Genomic DNA, 20363 nt, shown 5'->3' with positions numbered 1-20363 from the left:
TGGAAGACCTTGGGTTATATCACCTGATCTCGATTTTTCATATATAAATGTTACTAATATATCTCCTTCAAAAAAGATTTCTCCAAAATGTCCATGAACTGTTGCTCCTGGAGTCGCCAAATAGGTATTAGCCGATCTTATTAATATGGAATCCATTTTAACAATTAAAACTTGTCCCGAATGTAAACGTCACGCGCCACCAATGACCTCCACGGCCATCGCTGACGCGTCGGGGGCACTGTTACGGCCTGGCCCAAAACTCGCGCGGGTCAGCCCGACCCGAGTCCACGCCGGCCCAATGGTGCGTCCTCCACCCGACCCGGACACGCGTCCCGTACGGCTCGCTCACAGCCGTGGGACAACACCTTTGGGGACGTGGGCCTGCTCATCCGAAGGGCCCACCACTGACATGTATATAAGGGGGAGACTGGCTCTCCCCCAAGGTACGTCCCATTCACACATCATTCCCTCTCCGCCTGCACATATTCTGACAAGGGCGTCGGAGTGTCTTTGCAGGTGGCACCCCCTTCTCCATCAGAAGTGCTCGGGACCTCGCTCGCCCGGAACCAGGAGGCCACGACCAGGCGAGCCTTTCCACCCTCCGAAGTATTGACCTCAGGGTCCTGATCCAAACCGTCCGGTACCCGACTTATCGAACATTATATTATAAAATTATTCTTTTAAAAATTTAAACTAATAAAAAAATAATATAAATAATTATATTTCTGACAGAAAAATAAATCACAAAACTCAAAAGGCTAAAATAATATAATAAATAAAAGAAAAAGGTTTTAATAATGAAGACAATGCTGTGTTGAGGAAGAGAATAAAAGAATCACTACTTTGTAGCAATATATAGTAACTTTAAAATATCAAAAAGTCAAAGTGATCTACTATGGGAAGGTGTATGTGAAAAACTACTCTTTCTTCTAAGTGAAGGACCAGTATATAGATATATTGGGAAGTGCATGGTATGAGGGAAATCAGGACCTTGTCTTACTCTAATTGATGTTATTTTGGGGATTGGATTATCATCATTCATGTATGTTGCCCAACCTTTTTAATTAGGTTCCTAATTCATATTGAAATTTGGACTCTTAGGCTATAGTTCCTAGTCACAATAGTATTATTTTTCCTTTTCAATTTTATATAGGGTTACGGTGTTTATATATTTGAATCATTTCCTAGCACTTGATCTGTGATAATGGAGAGGATAAAAAAAACATTATCATTATATCAATAACGCTTTTTTAGCTATTGAATAAAATATTGGCGTATTAGTGTATGTGGACTCATCACTCATTGTGGTTTTCAGGAGAGTTGGGTTTTATTCTAAAAAATAAAAAAGAATGAAATTGGAAATATTTGGATAAAACTGAAAATAAATAGTAACGACCTAGCAAAGATAGATTATTATTTTAATAAAAAAATATAATATCAATAATATGACCATCTACTTTTTTAGTTAAGCACTTTAAATTTAGATCCTAGTGTAATTAAGATTCCTCCTGAACATGTATGCGAGAGAAATTAAAGCCTAGTAGTTAATTACTTAATTACTTGCAACTTTTGGTACTACTATGTACAGGGTAGTATTCCATAAAAACTATATATAAAGTTCGTGAGGGAAAGATAAAAAAAATAAAATATTTGTTTATAACTTTATATACAGTACGTATAAATTACCTAGCAAGTAAGCAAATTATAGCAACTAGCTAGCTTAGCTATTAGGGTAGCTAAAATTAGATTTAATTATTTGGTTGATCTTTATCGTTTTATTAAATTTATAATTAATTTTTTATATATTTTTTAATTAAATTTTTATATTATTATTAATTTTATTAGTACAAAAAATTTAAAATTAATAGAATATTTATTCACAAATTAAAGGTACCTAATTTAATATCTAATTAATTCTTTAGTCACAAAAAAATATCTAATTAATTCTTTGATTAAATATTTTTTGAGAATAATATTTCGTTAATTTTGACATTTTTTATATGAAAATTATCTAATTAGTAATTATAAAATTAAAAGTAGTATAAAGGCCTAATTGAAAAAAAAAATATGAAAAGTTTATATATCTAGTAAAACTGTAAAACTATAAGACCAACAAAATAATTATACCTAAAAAATACTACCATTATAAAAAATATGGTCTCTCACCAACTTTTTTTCTAACCACGTTTAAAAAACGTGGCCTAAAAGAATCATCTATCACACTTTTGTGAGGATAGCATTTATTCTGAGTTTTAACCACATTTTATTACGCTTGTAAAATATAGTGATAGAGTGTAATTGGTACACTTTTAAAGTGTAACTAGTATTTTATGTTTAAACAACTCTTAAAAAACATGACCTACTTTTTTTACTATTTAGTCTTCCAATATAAATGTCGCCATAAAAAATTTTCTACTAAAATAAAAAATTTAAAAATACTTATGCTAGTACCCTTTGAACCCTTATAATTTTTTTGCCATTTTTTAATTATTAATACAATTTTTTAGTTTAATAATTTAATAATATATTTTAATCTATATTTTTAAGTATTAATAACTAATTAATGACAAAAAATAATAAATTTTGAAAGCTCTCTAACATTCTTTAAAACTAAAACAACAAGTACTCTAGAAAAAAACAAATACTCTCACGTCTCAATAGCTCCCCTTATGCTCTCACTCTGAATCTGCCACCTTCACCCGTCCTCCAGCTTTGAGTCATTGTGCCTCAGTCAGCCTCGTGCTGTTGCTTTGCATCTCCTCCGCCTCACCTCCGTCACATCTTCCTGCTTCATGTCTGGTGTCTGCCATTGCTTTACATCATTAATTGCTTAACTTTCTGCTTTTCTGCTACTTGTCATCCATCCTTTGCATTGTGTCTTGCTATTGCTGCTCGCTCTACGATTCTATATTATTGAATCCAATAATGCCCTTTCTGTGGTTTTTCTGTTTTATTATTACTATTTATTATTATTATTATTATTTGTAGCTGTTTGTCATTATTAAAGATAAGTATCAAGGTGCATAATTGGTCTTGGAGTTATATAAGAGTGTGTCCTTTAATTTCTTATTCATATTAGGGATAGAATATAGCTCTATTTGTAATGTATACGTATGTGATGTTATCTAAATCATGTGAATATATATAGGTGGGGCCTATATCTATTTGTATGTCGCTGGGATTGTAATCAAGCATGAATATATTGCAGTTTGGAGTTTGGACTCCACCAGTTACACTAAACCTTATAATACTAAGTTACTAACAGTTTGTACTCTGTACCCATTAGCTTGACAACCACATATTGTTGTAATATAATCTGTTTAATTAAATAATAAATAAAACAGTATAATATACAAATATAAAACTAATTAGTTAGTTAGTTAATATAATACGAGTTTTATACGAATTGTTTTTATAAATTATAATTTGAGAATAATATATTTGTTTTATTTTTTGTCTCTTTTTATCTTGTAGAAAAAAATTAATTTGCATATATACAACTACTTGAGAAGGAAAAGTTCATAAAGCCACTGTAACAGTCATAAAATTATCATTTGAAAGAGATAATTATAATTTTTTTATAATTTCTTTTAGAATACTATTTAAGTATTTGTTTGATATCTAATTTGCACATACAAGAATTTCTTTTTATAATAGCACCTGCTGATGTATACTAGTTAGTTGTCTAGTAAATATGAGAGAGAGAGAGAAAGAGAGAGAGAGAGAGAGAGAGAGAGAGATTTATTTTTAATGAATAGATTTTTTAATATTCCTCTTTGTAGTCCCTCTTCGTCATGTCAATCGATAAGTCATGGATTGGAAAACCACGAAACACGCACGAGTATAAAGATGGTCTAAACAAGTTTTTGGATTTCGCTTTTGAGCATCGATCTCTCAGGGGTCGTCAAATTAAATGCCCTTGTCCGGTGTGTGGTTTTGGCAAGTGACAAACAAGAGAGAAAGTTTTTGAACATTTAATAGTCAAGCCATTTCCTGAAAACTACAAAGTTTGGTATTGGCATGGTGAAGAAGCAGTTGGAGTTGGGTCACAAGCTCATCAAACTAGTCAAATTGTACAAGATGATTCAACATCTCAACATCCAATGGTAACAATGCTCAATGACGCGTTTGGAGTTGCTGGACCTGACTTGAATGAAGATGGAGATGGAGATGAATACAACATAGAAGATGGAGATGGAGATGAAGACAACATAGAAGATGCAGAAAATGAAGAGCACAATGGAGAAAATGTAGAATTTTAAAAGTTGTTGGAAGATGGTAATGAGCAATTGTATGAAGGGTGCACAAAGTATTCAAAACTGTCTTTCTTGATTAGTCTGTATCACATAAAGTGCTTATACAGAATAAGCGACAAAGCCATGACCGAAATTCTCAAGTTAATAAAAGATGCTTTTGGAAATGCGAAGATTTCAAACACATTCTATGAGGCCAAGAAAACCATAAACAAACTAGGGCTTAATTATACCAAGATACCTGCTTGCCCTAATGACTGCATGTTATATTGGGGGGAGGATGAAGATTTGCAAGAATGCAAAAGATGCAAGACATCTAAATGGAGTGATGCTAAAAAGAAGAAACCGGCAAAGATTGTGATACTTTCCACTAAAACCGAGACTTCAGCGATTATTCATGTGTTCTAAGACTGCACAATCAATGCAATGGCATGCTTCGGCAGAAAAGAAAGATTCGAAGATGAGGCATCCGCGGGATTTTGAAGCTTGGAAGACATTCGATTTACTTCATGATAAGTTTGCCGAAGATCCTCGAAATGTACGTCTTGGTCTTGCAGCTGATGGATTCAACCCTTTTGGAGCTTTGCGTACAAACTATAGCGTTTGGCCAGTGGTGCTTATTCCATACAATCGACCTCCATGGGAGTGCATGAAGCCAACATCACTTATCTTGTCAATGATTATTCCTGGAGAGAAAATGCCGGGGAACAACATAGACGTATACTTACAACCTCTTATCAAAGAGTTAAAAGAGTTGTGGCATGATGGTGTTCAAACATTAGATAGGTTCAAGAATGAAATGTTTACATTGCGAGCAGCATTAATATGGACAATTAGTGATTTTTCAGGCCTTGGTAACCTATCTGGGTGGAACGTACACAGTAAATATGCTTGTCCCACATGTAACTTCAACACTGATTCATATAGATTAAAGCATGGTGGAAAATGGTGTTTTTTGGGGCATCGCCGTTTCTTAGAAAAGGGTCATAAGTTTAGGCTAAGTCGTGCAAAATTTAATGGAAAAGTTGAGTTGAGGGATTCCCCAGTAGCACTAACAGGGTCAGAAATATTGGAACAACTTGAAGGCATCAATGTTTCATTCGGGAAGGAACTACAGGCAAGTAAAGGTAAGAGGACTCGACGAAAAGTTGTTGAAGAAGATGATGAATCGGGGATGTGGAGGAAGAAAAGAATATTTTTTGATCTTCCTTATTGGGAGTCTAACTTATTGCGCCACAATCTAGATGTTATGCATATTGAAAAGAATGTTTGCGACAATGTGTTATACACCTTTCTCAATGAGACTGGAAGGTCAAAGGATAATCTCAAAGCTCGTAAGGATCTTAAAGAAATGGGTATAAGAAAAGATTTATGGCCAGATGAAAATGGGAGATATCATCCATCTTTGTTCACAATGTCAAATTCTATGAAAGATATATTCTTGCGTACTATAAAGAATATTAGAGTACCAGATGGTCTCTCGAGTAATATTTCACGGTGTTTGACCTGAAGCAAAGAAAGCTCTCTGGATTGAAGAGCCATGATTGTCACGTCCTTATGCAGCAACTATTACCCATTGCCATACGTAATGTGCTACCAGATAAAGTTACTGTAGTGCTAATAGAGTTGTCTTCATTCTTTCAACAGTTGTGCTCTAAAAGCTTAAGTCTTACTGAACTTGAGAAGCTCCAACCTCGAATAATCCTTACCCTTTGTCATTTAGAAATGTTGTTCCCTCCTTCTTTCTTTACAATCATGGTTTATTTAACCTGTCATCTAGTTGATGAAGCAAAACTTGGAGGACCAGTACACTATAGGTGGATGTATCCTATTGAGAGGTAAATATCTCTTTTCAATCATTGTTCATTTAACCTGTCACTTAGTTATATCTTACTTACTAAAGCCAATTATACAAACTAGGTATTTAGGACATTTGAAGTCCTATGTACGAAACAAAGCTAAATCAGAAGGTTCTATAGCTGAGGGATATGTGGCTGAAGAAGCTCTTACATTTTGCTCTCGGTACTTAGAAGGGATTGAGACAAGATTTAATAGGCCACCACGTGTTGATGATCGTCCGGATGGTAATTACAGTACACATGTTGATTCACTTTTTCCACAAATGGGTAACTCTAAGGGAGCTTTCACAGTATTTGAGTTGTCACCTATGGAAAAAAAATAAGCACATCGCTATGTGGTTCTAAATTGTCCATATGTCAAACCGTTCATTGAGTAAGTACTTAAGGATTTGCGTATATGTTTTTTATTGCCAAATGCCTAAACTGTTTGCATTTTTATTTACTTGAAAATAGTTGTTTAGTTAGAGTTAAACTTCCATATCTGACAGTGACTTTAAAGATTTTGTACGAAGACGATCTAAGGGTAGAATGCCTTCAAATGTAGAGATAGAAAAAAGAGTCAATAAAGATTTTGTTACTTGGTTTTCTACGCATGTAAATAGAAAAATGATAAGTTTTTTGCTAATATTGAGCAGTATTTATGGATATAATAACTAATATGTTGCTCTATCATAATAGCTTATGAACCCAGACATTATGAATACTGTGCATGAGGATTTGAGATACTTAGCAAGGGGTCCATCACGATATGCCAAGAGGTTTTCTACATTTAGTATCAATGGGTTCTCTTTTCAAACTACCAATCGAGACAATGGGTTAAAGACTCAGAATAGTGGAGTTTTCTTAATGTCTTCAACTCCTTGTGTTGCTAGCGCTAGTGATGCTAATGTTAGGAATGCTGATTTGTCATATTATGGCAAATTAGAAGATATTATAGAACTAAACTACAATGGCCGATTTCGGGTTACTTTTTTCAAATGTAAATGGGCTGACACCACTAGAGAATGGGGCTGTAGGAAGGATAGTTGGGGCTTTACTTCTGTTAATTTTTCACGGGTAATACACAGTGGTGACCGAGAGGAGGATGATCCATATATTGAAGCCTCACAAGCTCGAATGGTGTATTTTGTCAACGATGAAGTGAATAAAGATTAGAGTGTTGTCGTGCATTTGAAGCCAAGAGACTCATATGATATGGAGGGAAATGAAGATGATGAAGCATGCGAGAATGAGCCATGGTTAGAGCAAAACTTGGATTCTTTATTTGAAAATGGTGATAATCTATCATTGTTAAGAGATGATGTAGATGATGAACTATTAGATGATGACATTGGAGAAGATGAGCACATGTCGGAATAGTTAGTAGGTTAAATTAATTTATGGTATGAAATTTATATTTAAGTTTTCATTTAGTTATAATTCACATTTTATCTATACTTATTAATTATTTTATTTCCAACTATTATTTTGGTGTTCCTATAAGATCAACTAATGTTAGTAGGTTACATATAGTAGCGCCTATTAACAAAATTAAATTATTTTATTTCCAACTATTAATTTGGTGTTCCTATGTCTTCAAATTTAACTTGTAGATATATAACTTGTCGAATTTCTTGATCTATTATGCAGATATGCCAAAGCAAAAGAGGTACAAGAATCTACTTAAAGCAGCAGCTGCAAATTCTTCACAAGACAAGTCAATTGTAGTTGCAAATTCATCCGGAGACAAGTCGGCAGCTTCAAATGCATCACAAGTCAAGTCCGCAGCAGCTGCAAATTCCTCTCGAGAGACATCGGCAGCTACAAATTTCTCCTGAGACAAGTTGGCAGCAGCTGCAAATTCCTCCCAAGACAAGTAGGCAGCTTCAAATTCCTCCCGGGACAAGTCGGCAGCTGCAAGTTCCTCCCGGGACAAGTCGGCAGCTGCAAGTTCCTCCCGGGATAAGTCGACAGCTGCAAGTTCCTCCCGAGACAAGTCGGCAGCAGCTGCAAGTTCATCCCGAGACAAGTCGGTAGCTTCAAATTCTTCTGAGCATCCATCCGAACCTAAACGTAAACGTGGACGTGAATCTAAACATCATTGGACTGTTGATGCCATGGGTATGTATAGATATTTTATTATGTTATTATTATCAATAGCATTAGAAATCTGAAAAGATACTACTTTTCTTTATGCCCATAAATAAGTCTCAAGTTTGTAGACTTGTAGTACAAGAATTAAAAATCATTCAGATCTACTTTTGAACCTAGGGAGTAGCGCCATACATCAAGGCTTTTTTTTGGGTATTAAAACAGGACTTAAAAGCCCGAAAAGAATAACGAAATTAGATGCAAACTACTCAGTCTAAGAGGCTCCTCTATCACCTCCTTGAAAGATTTTGATTAGCTTTGAAGGAATAGCAAGGCTTTAATGAATTATTAGTGGTCTGGTGCAGAATGCTAGAACAGATCGGAGTGTACAGAGAAAAACTATCATATCCATGTTAGAACAGATCGGAGTGCCAGCTTTAATGAATATTAGTGGTCTGGTGCAGAATGCTACATAATCTGAAGTAATTTAATGTTGTATAGTTAGTTTTTCATTGTTTAAAACTATTGGTTTAGTATAGAACAATGCTTTGTAATGATAAATCTATGTAAAAGGCTAGGCCTATTATTAATGAAATTTTTCTGTCCAAAAAAAAAAGAAGCAACAGATCAGAGTAATGTTCTAATGGGAAGGGAACAAAATTCTGGCAGCAATACCCAAAAAATTAAAGCAGATTAATATTAACTAAACTGTATTTTAGGGCTTTACCATTTTATTAGTAAAGCGAATTTTATTTATTTTATTCTTTAGTCGCTCATTTACTCATTTATTTATACTCATTTGTCTATTTTAGATGAATACGAAAATAGTACACGCCTTCATTTATTAGCGAAGGATGTGCATAATTTGCCAGAAGGTTTGCGCATAGTCGTCAATTTTGATAAGCATCATGCAACAATAGGAGAAGCAGCTGGACTCCTTGCAGGAGTTTATGGGCAATTGGCCACTGATTGTGTAGCATTTTCAATCAATTTTGAAAAGTGGTCAGACATTTCAGCAAGCTTTTTTGAAAATCAATGGAATATTTTTTCCTAGTAAGAAGATTACTCAAACTCTAAAGCTTATTTCTTTGCCATTATTTAGTTATATTTGCTGGTTAATATATATTCTTTGTTATAATATTGAAGGCTCGATTTTGCTTCAAAGTGAGTGATAACTTGGCCAAACGATTTTTGCTGCAATCGCTTGGCAAAAAATGGAGGGAACATAGGATAAAGCTTTGGAATGATTTTTATGATCCGAGGTTGAGTAAAACCGAGATCATAAATAATGCACCAGAAGATATTGCTCCTGATCAGTGGGCTCTATTTGTAGAATATTGTTTGAAGCCTAAAACTCAGGTAAGTACTTACTCTCCTACTAAAAAGCCTTATATGAAGCAGATATTGTTGCTGCCTGCTCTTGTATTTTATTTTATATAGAGTTGAATGCATGTTTGTCTCTATTTAATTGTGTCCAAATTTAACTTGCAGAAATTTTGTAAGAGGAATCAAGAAATTCGGCAAAAACAAATAATTCCTCATACTTCAGGTGCTAAATCAATTGCAAGAAGAAGGGCTGAATTGGTAATCAATTAATGCATGCATATCTAATCTATCTCAAATATAATGCATGCATCATCTCTTAATTTTCTGCATATCTAATCTAAGTTAGTAGGCTGCTATTTTTTGATCGAGTCTTTCTACTTTTCTTAAATTTTAGACGGAAGAGACGGGAAAAGAAGTTAGTAGGGTTCAAATGTGGGACATCACTCACAAGAAAATAGATGGAAGTTATGTTAATGAAAAGGCTAAAGAAATAGCGGTAAGACTAAAGTGCAATAAGTAACTTGTTTGTATTTCTTTTTCTTTCTTTTTTATAAGATAATACTATTTTTGATTCTTTCTCTTTCTTTTTATATATGTAGGAGAAGATTGAAGCACATAGTATTAGTCAAATGAATTTAGGTTCTTCAAGGTTTAGGTATGGGAGATGTTCCAACAATTGCTTTCAAGAACAACACTACAAGGATTAGTCAAATGAATTTAGGTTCTTCAAATGATGTTGGCACATCATCTACTTGTGGTCCAAATGTGCAAGAAGAGTTAGATGCCGTTAAAGCGCAATTGCAAGCGCTAGTCTCCTATATTGCTTCTAAGGAAGGAGGTAAAATTCCAATACAATTGGCTGGAATGTTCCCTACTCAACAAGTTTCACAGGTACATTCATATTTTGCTTATGATTCCTATTATTAATATAATTAGTAGTAGTGCTAGCTTATGCTAGAATGATAGTAAACCTTGTCTTGTGTGTACAGTATTTTGCATTAATATTTTGAGGAAAGACTATACTATTATGTTTTAATCGAACTTTGATTGGTTGCTTGCTTGCTATCTTCTATGTAAAAGGAGATGGGACCTTGGTAGTTGGTAGTAATGGGATATTGGCTTCATTTCATCCAGCTCTGCATTAGATGGGTAAAAGATCCTTTTAATACTGAATTGCAAATTATATATTTTAAATAAAGCTATATCAAATAAATAAATAAACAGGGTTAGTCATAATTTTAATTTTGCCATCAACCTTAAGTTTGTTCACTCTTCACGCCAAGCAAACCTTCGGGTTAGGACGCGCTCAATGATATTTAATTTTCCCAAATGAAAATATCTAATGATACAAAGAACCTATATAATTGAGTATAGTATACAGTGTGCTGATCAAAGTATAGTTTTTCAATTGTAAAGAGTGTGGCTGAGGGAGGAGCTAGTTAGGAGGGGCCACGAATCAATTCCAATCATGTATTCTTCTTTTATCAAAACCCTGGGCATATGTGAATGAAAACTATGGGTGAGATATAGAATTGATAGTATATGTTCTTGACTTCGCTTACTTGCTTAGTTGCTATGTATCAATGCTATGTAATTAGACATGATAAATGTGTGAAAACAGAGTCGAATTTTTATTGTATCAATGCTATGTAATTAGACATGATAAATGTATATCAATATATGCCTTTTTCTTACATTTCTTGTGCTCATAATAGTTATATTTTTGTTGTAGGGATTGGATCAGGAGAGTGAGATTCCATCACCAAAAGAGTTAGGAAGTAGGTCTTCTGGAGCAAGCAACAAGGAAGCATGACCTTGCTTGATATGTTAAGACGTATATTAAGAATTATATTTTAAGATGTATTATTGAAAAATGTTACTTTGATACTTTGTTTTTGGATTATGACATTTCAATTATGACTTGGATTATGACTTTTGGATCATGTATGAATTAAAATCATCATATGATGTTTGATTTATGACTATGCCTTTTGGTTATTACGAGATTTTTAAGTGAGTTTCAAAAATATCACTTAAATTGGTAGTTTCAATCTTATTTTAAAAAGCATTAAATTGTCATCATAATTAGGTACAAACGGCGGTTAGAAACTCCCATTTTAAATGAAAACGATGCCATTATATGCTAGTAGAAACTGCCATTTTAAACACAAAAGATGCCATTATAACCTGGTAAAAACGGCAATTAGAAACTGCCATTTTAAACACAAAAGATGCCATTATAACCTGGTAAAAATGGCGCCTAGAAACTGCCATTTTAAACACAAAAGATGCCATTATAACCTGGTAAAAATGGCGGTTATAATGGTAAAAACGGCGGGTGTTCAAAAACTGCCATTTTATGCGGAAATAACGGCGGTTACAAACCGCCATTTTAACACTCAAAAAACCGCCGTATTATCCACAGGTTATTACGGCGGTTTTCTGAAAACCGCCGTAATAACCAGAATGGTGTCCAGAATAACGGCGTTTCTTGGAGGCGCCAGTTTTGGTCATAATGGCGGTTCTAACCACCGTAATTCTCCAAAATAACCGCCGTTTTAACCCCCTTTTTTTGTAGTGTAGGCAGTTCTTTAGTCTCTTGGAAGACCAAGAAACAAACCACCGTTGTCCGCTCATCCACGGAAGCAGAATATCGTGCATTTGCCAACACAACTTGTGAACTTCAATGGATACTAAATGTGTTATAGTTTTTACGCATCTCTCCTATCCGCCCACCAGTTTTATATTGTGATAATTAGAGTGCTCTTCATATTGCTGCTAACCCGGTTTTTCATGAACGGACCAAACATTTAGAGGTTGATTGTCACTTGGTTCGACAAAAAGCTCAAGCTGGAGTCCCAATTCCCTCTTCTGGGCAATTAGCTGACATCTTCACCAAGCCTTTGTCTCCTCAACCCTTCCATCTTAATCTGAATAAGCTTAGTGTTCTTGACATCTTTCATCCTCCAACTTGCGGGGGCGTATTAAACCACTCTTCCACCTTAGCCCATGACAACAATAAAGACGTCTCACGGCCCACAAATTTAGCCCAACAGAATACACTAAATTCAATTATATTTTTAGTCTTTATCTTATCTTATAGTTATTTTTATCTTTATCTCTATCTTATCTTTATTTACTTTTATCTTTCATATGCCAATGCTCTATATATATTTAGTTTTATCTTCATAGTTTACAATTCAATTCAATCAATAAACAATCAATAAAATTTTTTCATCTTTTTCTTTCATAATTATATTATCTTTGCGTACTCTTTTCTTTTTATTAATATGTGTAGAGAAATTCTTGGGCCAATTATTATTATTTTTTTATTATTTGACTAATATAAATACTAAATTATATTTAATGAATAAATTTTATTAATTTATATGTATAAATTTTAAAAAATATAGTTATAAACTGTATTAATTTATGTGTGTAAAATTTTGGTAAAATATAAGTACAAATTATATATGTTTTTTATGTGTAAAACGTATGTAAATATGGGTACTAATTATTATTGATCAAGTGCTAGTAAAAAATAATAATATTTATTGATCATATAATATTACTCATATATGTATATTCTCTATCAATTTTTATTTGTAGAATATGGTATAAATCACATTAAAAATGTTATATCCACACTAAACTTCAGTCACTAAATTATTTATTATGTATTTATGTATAAATATATGTATAATTTATTTTATTTTTAATATATTTTATATTTTATTGTATACTATTTTATATTAGTGATTAATTTTAATGTACATCTTTAAAATTATATTGATGATTTATATCCATGTATGTGTGTAAAACTTTATAAAATGTCAAAAATTTGATATCTTGATGATCAGCTGCCAAAAATTGTTAGATCTTTAACTAAATTTTTTGCTATAATCTTACAATTGTTATGTGTTTATTAAGATAACGTTAGGACTAAATATACACCCTCTATATTGTTAAGTACACAACTTGTTTTAATTAAAAATAAAATAAATCATTGTATTTAAAGATCAAGAGGAATAAACAAAATAAAAAATTTCAATCTCAAATGAAATGTATATAAAAAATAATTATGTTAAGTGTACGTTAATATTAACTACTAAAATTAATTATTAATGTATAATATATACTAAAATATAAAATATACATTAAAAATAAATTAAATTATATATATTATATACAAATAAATAATGACTAATTTGATAGTTAATGTTTTATGTGTAAATAATATTTTTATGAGAAAATATTCAGTTTGGTTTCTAAAGTTACACTCGAACTTCAATTTAGTCTTTAAAGTTTTAATTGCCTCAATTTAATCCCTAAATTTTTTAAATTTTAATCATGTTAGTCCCTACGATGGTTTTCATTACAGAGTCAATTGAAAAATTTAAGGACTAAATTAAGACAATTAAAATTTTAAAGACTAAATTGAATATCGAATGTAACCTTAGAAACTAAACTGAGTATTTTCTCTATTTTTATATAAAAAAAATTGTTGCGACCCAATTCTTAGATTAAGCTTAAAAACCACCACAAATTAAAAAATACGTTGCACAAACCAATCTGAATTCTCGTTGTTGGATTTCTATATTTACAATAAATGCAAGACATGAAATATGTTAAATCTAATCCGTAAGGTGTCACCTCATAATTAAATAAATAAAACATACAGTTTACCATAATCTTCTTCTGTGAGCATGTAATAATTTCTCCAACAATATGATCTTGTGAACAAGCAATAACAATGTTAAGAAGAAACCAATCGTGTTATATATGTTTGGGTCCATATATACATATAGTTAGTCACTTGGATTATGCCATCATTTTTTCATTTTTGGGTCTTTTTCCAACCCTACCAAGCCAACATATTAATTGACTAAAATCCATTGAAATAAGACAAACAAAAAAGTCAAACCCAATTATTTTTGCATCACGTATGTAGCATATATATAAGATGCACAATTTAAAGGTGCTTTAATTTTGCTGTTTCACTTTTCAACATTACAATTTTTTTCTTAAGAAAAAAGAAACTACTATTTTTTATGATATTAGACCATCTCCAGTAGAAAATTCATCCCAATTTCTATTTATGGCCCACTTGTCATAAAAAATAACTCCACATCAGCTTTTGCGTCATAAACAGTAAATAGGAACTCAAAGCATCTCTCTCTTCTCTATTAGGAGGAACTAACTTTAGTTCCTGTTGTGGTCCCACTTAATTAATTAATTAAAATACTTAAAATTAATGTAATTAATTTTTTTAATAATGTAATTTAAATATTTAAATTTAAAAATAATTCACTATTAAAAGATATTAATATTAAATAAATTTATATATAACAATAATACACAATATATAATTCGGGATTACACTAATTTGTAAAATTACTTAATAAAAAAAATAATTAAATTCTATAGTTGACGACAAGCATTGTGAAATTGTCATATGTGTTCAATCAAGTCCTCTTTCAATTGTCTATGCTGCTGCCTATTTCGAAGTTGGGCATTTCTTTGGAGAAATTGATGGTATGGTGCAAAATCTTCTTCTCCCAGCTGAGGTTGTGATAAGCCATTTTCAACATCATCATACTCTAATCCTTGAGCAAAATTTCCTGCATAAGTGTCTCTTTCATCCTCAACAATCATATTATGCAATATAATACAAGCTCTCATTATGTTGGCAAGCTTCTTCTTTTCCCAAAAACGAGCTGGACCACGTATAATTGCAAAGCGTGCTTGCAACACTCCGAATGCTCATTCTACATCTTTTTTTCCCTTCTTGGTATTGTGCAAATAACTTGCGTTTCTCCCCTTGTGGCTTTGAGATTGATTTGACAAATGTGGCCCATTCAGGATAAATACCATCTGCTAAGTAGTATTTCATTGTATAATTATTACCATTAATAGTATAATTTACCTCCGGAGCACGATCATTTAGAATGTCATCAAACACTGGAGAACGATCTAACACGTTGATATCGTTATTTGAACCAGAAACTCCAAAGAACGCATGCCATATCCAAAGGTCTGAAGATGCTACAACCTCAAGTACTATAGTTGCAACCCCACGATAACCACTCATGTACATACCTTTCCACGCTTTTGGACAATTTTTCCATTGCCAATGCATGCAGTCAATGCTACCCAACATGCCAGGGAAGCCACGACCCTCTGCCATTTGTAGTAGGCATTGTACGTCATTTGGATTTGGTTTTCGCAAGTATTCATCCTCAAACACCGAAATGACACCTTCAACAAATTTTTCCAAGCATTCAATTGTAGTGCTCTCGCCTATGCGCACATAATCATCAACAGCATCAGCTGCTACGCCATATGCTAACATCCGTATCGCAGCGGTACATTTCTGCAGTGGCGACAAGCCTCTTCTTCCAATTGCATCAACCCTCTGTTGGAAATAAGGATAGACGTTTGAGAGAGCGTCTACTATCCGAAGGAACACATGTCTTCTCATTCGAAATCTCCGTTGAAAAATGTCAGCATTATACACCGGATCATCTGCAAAGTAATCTTGGAAAAGGCGATCATGTCCTGCTTCTCGATCTCTGTTGATCCATCTACGAGTAATTGGGATAGAGCTTCTATCGATATCTTCTTCTTCTGAATCTTCGAGTAAATACTCATCGATCCAATTATCTATGAGTGTGTTATCTTGTCGTCTTCTTTTGCCATACAAAGCCTCATTAAACATATCATCAAAATTTCTAGTCATATCTAGAAATGTAATTTTTAGTTCTCTTTCGAGGTGAGAAACAAGAGTTGAAGTGGAGTTGAGGAGTTATTGATAGTTGATATTTATAAGTGTGTCTGCAATAAGTACCTTAACGGCTAGTTAACGGCTAGTTTTGCAACGGCTAGTTTTGCAACGGCTACTTAACGGCTAGTTTTGCAACGGCTACTTAACGGCTAGTTTTACAACGGCTACTTAACGGCACAATAATATTGACTAATTTAAAAACTTCCATCAGAAATAAATAAAACAATCTACATCACATACCAGTAATACGCAATAAAAATAAGAACATACTACATAACTCTACGAATACAAGGAACCATTAAGTAAACCACTTGGAAATTATTTTCTCACATGCAATCTCATGAAGAGCTCGTCGTTTTTCACTCATTGTAGACGTGTCAGCATTAAGTATTTGCATATCCATCTCCCTTTCCCTTTCCTTGGCCATCCTTTCCATTTTCCTTTCTTTTGCTTTTATCTCCATTTCTTTAATATACCTCTGAGTTTGTAATTCTTGTTCTTTCATTGCCGCTTGAGCTTGTAACTCTTGTTCTTTCATTGCCGCTTGAAATTGTAACTCCTTCTCTTTGATTGCCATCATCTTTGCTCCATGTTCCTTCTCCTCTTCTCTTTCTTTTTCCCTTTCCAGTAGTTCCTTTTCTCTAATATTCTTAATATCTTCCATGAGAGATAATTTTTTGACAACCGATGATTTTCTTTCGCTAAAATCTTCAGACATCTGTGCTTTTCCCTTACCTTTTCGTTTGCTCTTCTTTGATCCTTGTGGGCGAACGGGAGAGTCTACACCGGGTTCGTCAGCCAACGGTGTTTCTGGGTTTGATGAGGATGAGTATGCTCCAGTTGCACTAACCTTAGTTCTCTTTGAGCCGCCACTCTGTGTAGTTAGTTGGCTTCTCCATTTTTGCTCCAGCCGAAGCATGTTCCAATGCCTCTCAAAAGTAAATTTTTGACCATAATGTGTGGAATAAAGTTTATAAGCCAACTCCTTTATATCATCAGCGTTCGAACCACTCCTTATGTTTCGACTAGCTTGATCGTAGCAACCAGCAAATTGTGCAACAGCCTTGTTGATCTTATACCATCGTTTCTTACATGCAACTACCCCCCTTGTCATGTCAGAGCAAAATTCTACACAGTAGCTAGGAATTCGACTCCAAAATGTTTCCTCCTTTTGATCGGTACCAACTACAGGGTCAGTTGAAACATTTAACCACGCACTGATCAACATCTCATCCTCTTCCCAATGCCAGTGTTGAATACTATCTTGCCTCCGATCTTCAATATCATCATCATTGAGGTCGATAGCATCTAATCCACGAGGGTTGGCAAAATCGGAATATTGCGAATTTGGATTAGATTGTATAGGAATCTGAGAGGATGGGTTAGAAGAGCCACCAACACCAGATGAGTTACGTCTTGATGCACTGAATTGAGTTGGAAACGGCAAGGAAGTTGGAGTAACATTTCCGATAGAGGGGTTAAATATGGATGAAAATGGAAAATGGGGTGTTTGTGAATTTTGATTTTGCGGTTGGAATATAGGAAACTGATTATTATAAGGAGCTTGAAAATTGAAATTAGAAAGATTTTGTGGATTTGGATTTTAAAATGTATTTGGTAGTGTGAAGTTTTGATTTGGAACTTGAGTGTTTGAGGTTTGAGATTGTTGGGTATTTGGAATTTGAGGAAAGTTTTGTAAGTAATTGAAGAAAGAGTTGAGTTGGTTTGGATCCATTTTTTCGAAAAAAAATAATAGTAGTAGAACTTTGATTTTGTAAACTTGGAAGAAGATGAAGAAGAGTAGTAGAGAGTGTGAGAATAAAAGTGTATCTAAGTGGTATATATAGAGTAACAAAATATTAATTTATTAATAATAACAATAACATAGTAACGGCTAGTTTCCAACAGCTAATTTTACAACAGCTAGTTTTGCAACGGCTAATTTAATATAATAATATAAATTATTATATAAATAAAAATTTAATCATTTAATTAATTAATTATTATAATTATTAATAAATTAAATATGATTTAATTATTTAATATAATTATAATTATATTAAATAATTAAATCGTATTTAATTTATTAATAATTATAATAATTAATTAATTATGTAAAGTATACTATATATATATATATATATATATATATATATATATATATATATATATATATATATAACGTTAATATGTATGATGTATATGAAGTATACTATATATGTAACGGTCAGCTCAATACATATATATATAAAGTATTAATTTTATTAATAAAATATTATTTTTTTTGAGAGAGAGAGAGTCCTCTGAGCAGGGCTTCTGTTGCTCTAAACTTTGTGAAAGAACTCATTTTTTATTTGCTCCAATGGTAGATCTTCACTTTTTACTGACACACAGTAAATGAGGTTCAAAATTTTTGAACCCTTGGAGTTGCTCTTAGGAATACGATAAAAGTGAGAAATATCAATAACTTAAAAAGTTGAAGTGTTCAAATATATATAAATGGAGTATATGTTGTGGTAAAATAGGTGTTTTTTTTTTATCTATTTTACTCTCTTTGTCTATTTCAAACAATTATGTGTCACAAAATAATGGTTTAATATGGAACGCATATATAAATATGATTTATGGGAATTGTTCTATGTGTATTTTATTGACAAGAGAAAGAAGTAGGATCAATTACGCTTTTTATTTTTAATATGAGGATTAGATAAGTGTAATACATCGAAATAAGAATTTGAGCGTGTAATGTATATATATGAGATGAACAATGTTAGGGAACCAAAAGGGTATTAGCCAAAAACCAGTTAAATACCTTTTGGTGAATTCAAAATCTCTACAAGTTAATAAATATGGATGTTTTTTCTGCTAAGTATCAGAATGTTTCTTTTTCATACTAAATGGATGTTCTTTTATATATTTTTCGAATTTTTTTGTATTGCAAATATGAATGTCTCTATTTCTTTAAGAATTTCATATTTTTTTTTAAAATTTTATAGATATTTAATTATTTTTGCTAAAATATAATTGGATATTTCTTTTGTTAAGTATTAGGATGTTTTTTTTCATACTAAATGAATATTTTTTTTTATATTTCTGTAATTGTGTAGTTTGCGGTCTCTTTAATCGTCAAAACGGCACCTAATATCCCAAAAACGCAGAGAGCAACATCGTGATGATGATGCGGCTAATCTTCTGTTCCTCCTTCAATGCCTTCTTAAGAATCTTCTGCTACTTCTTGCTCGAGAAGCTTCCCAAATCCGAAAGCAACTCATCATCCTTGTCCTAACCAAGAACACTCTAATCAACCTCCTTGCTCTTCTTCCTCGAATCCTTCTTTGGAGAGCACCAGAAACACCCCGCTCTTCGAGGTGGCGAAGGAGAAGGTGAAGACGCCGAACCAGAATTCTTCACTTTCACTTTGTTCTTGTTATTATTATTTTTACTCTTTTCCGCTGGTTTGAACATTGAAGACAATGAACTCTCTTCAGACCCATCGGAAGAACCAGAACCAGATGAAATAGAGTCAAGTTTGGATTTTGACTTCAACCCATTTCTCCCATACGAAGAATCAGAAGGTGAAGAGACACACCCCTGTTGATTTTCTGGCAGCAGCGCGGTGGGTGGTGACCGGAAAAGACTTGAGCTTGCGGAAGCGAGATTCGAGGTGGGAGGGAGAATGGAAGAGGTCTGTGTGAATGATTGTTGGAGGTGGGTAGGTTAATGTGAGAGAAAAGAGAAAGGTTTTTATAGGTTTTAATTAGGTTTACTTAATCAATTTTAAATTTTTAAATTTTGAATTTACAAAATTTAAAATTAATTATTAATATAAATTAATGTGATTTTGTTTAGTTTTTGCCTGGTAACCTCTTGATTCCATATACTTTTCCATATGAGATTAATAACGGTATATACATAAATCGTTATACACGATTTAAATTAAATTGTGAATCACGATATGAGTGAAGAGAGAGAAGAAAAAAAGAGAAGTCAAGAATCATCATATCATTGATCAATGGTTGGAAGTTGTTGAAGAAAATGAGAATACCTATTTTTTCGTATAAGTGATTCCAA

At 32.9% G+C, this 20363-nt stretch overlaps 1 protein-coding gene and 2 long non-coding RNA genes across 3 annotated transcripts; all 3 read left to right on the top strand.

Annotated features, from left to right (window-relative positions):
* The first annotated feature begins 4605 nt into the window (after positions 1-4605).
* Positions 4606-6656, top strand: LOC140181809 (uncharacterized). Its single transcript, XM_072227185.1, has 2 exons — positions 4606-6091; positions 6174-6656. The coding sequence occupies exon 1, from the start codon at positions 4651-4653 to the stop codon at positions 5761-5763; it is 1113 nt and encodes a 370-aa protein (XP_072083286.1). The 5' UTR covers positions 4606-4650; the 3' UTR covers positions 5764-6091; positions 6174-6656.
* Positions 6657-6950: 294 nt separating this feature from the next.
* Positions 6951-9531, top strand: LOC112778863 (uncharacterized). Its single transcript, XR_011877869.1, has 4 exons — positions 6951-7350; positions 7742-8212; positions 8995-9235; positions 9329-9531. It is a non-coding gene; the product is annotated as an uncharacterized lncRNA (long non-coding RNA).
* Positions 9532-9651: 120 nt separating this feature from the next.
* On the top strand, positions 9652-11436 carry LOC112777497 (uncharacterized). The gene is made up of 4 exons (XR_011877868.1): positions 9652-9766; positions 9903-10004; positions 10108-10399; positions 11241-11436. It is a non-coding gene; the product is annotated as an uncharacterized lncRNA (long non-coding RNA).
* The last annotated feature ends 8927 nt before the right edge of the window (positions 11437-20363 follow it).

This window comes from Arachis hypogaea, chromosome 19, assembly GCF_003086295.3.
Source record: "Arachis hypogaea cultivar Tifrunner chromosome 19, arahy.Tifrunner.gnm2.J5K5, whole genome shotgun sequence".
Taxonomy (NCBI): Eukaryota; Viridiplantae; Streptophyta; class Magnoliopsida; order Fabales; family Fabaceae; genus Arachis; species Arachis hypogaea.
The sequence above is the reverse complement of the archived record's forward strand: the minus strand, read 5'-3'. Positions and strand labels throughout refer to the sequence as shown.

Excerpts from the sequence above, each read along its gene's own strand:
- LOC140181809 (XM_072227185.1), top strand. The coding sequence starts at position 4,651 with ATGTGTTCTAAGACTGCACAATCAATGCAATGGCATGCTTCGGCAGAA.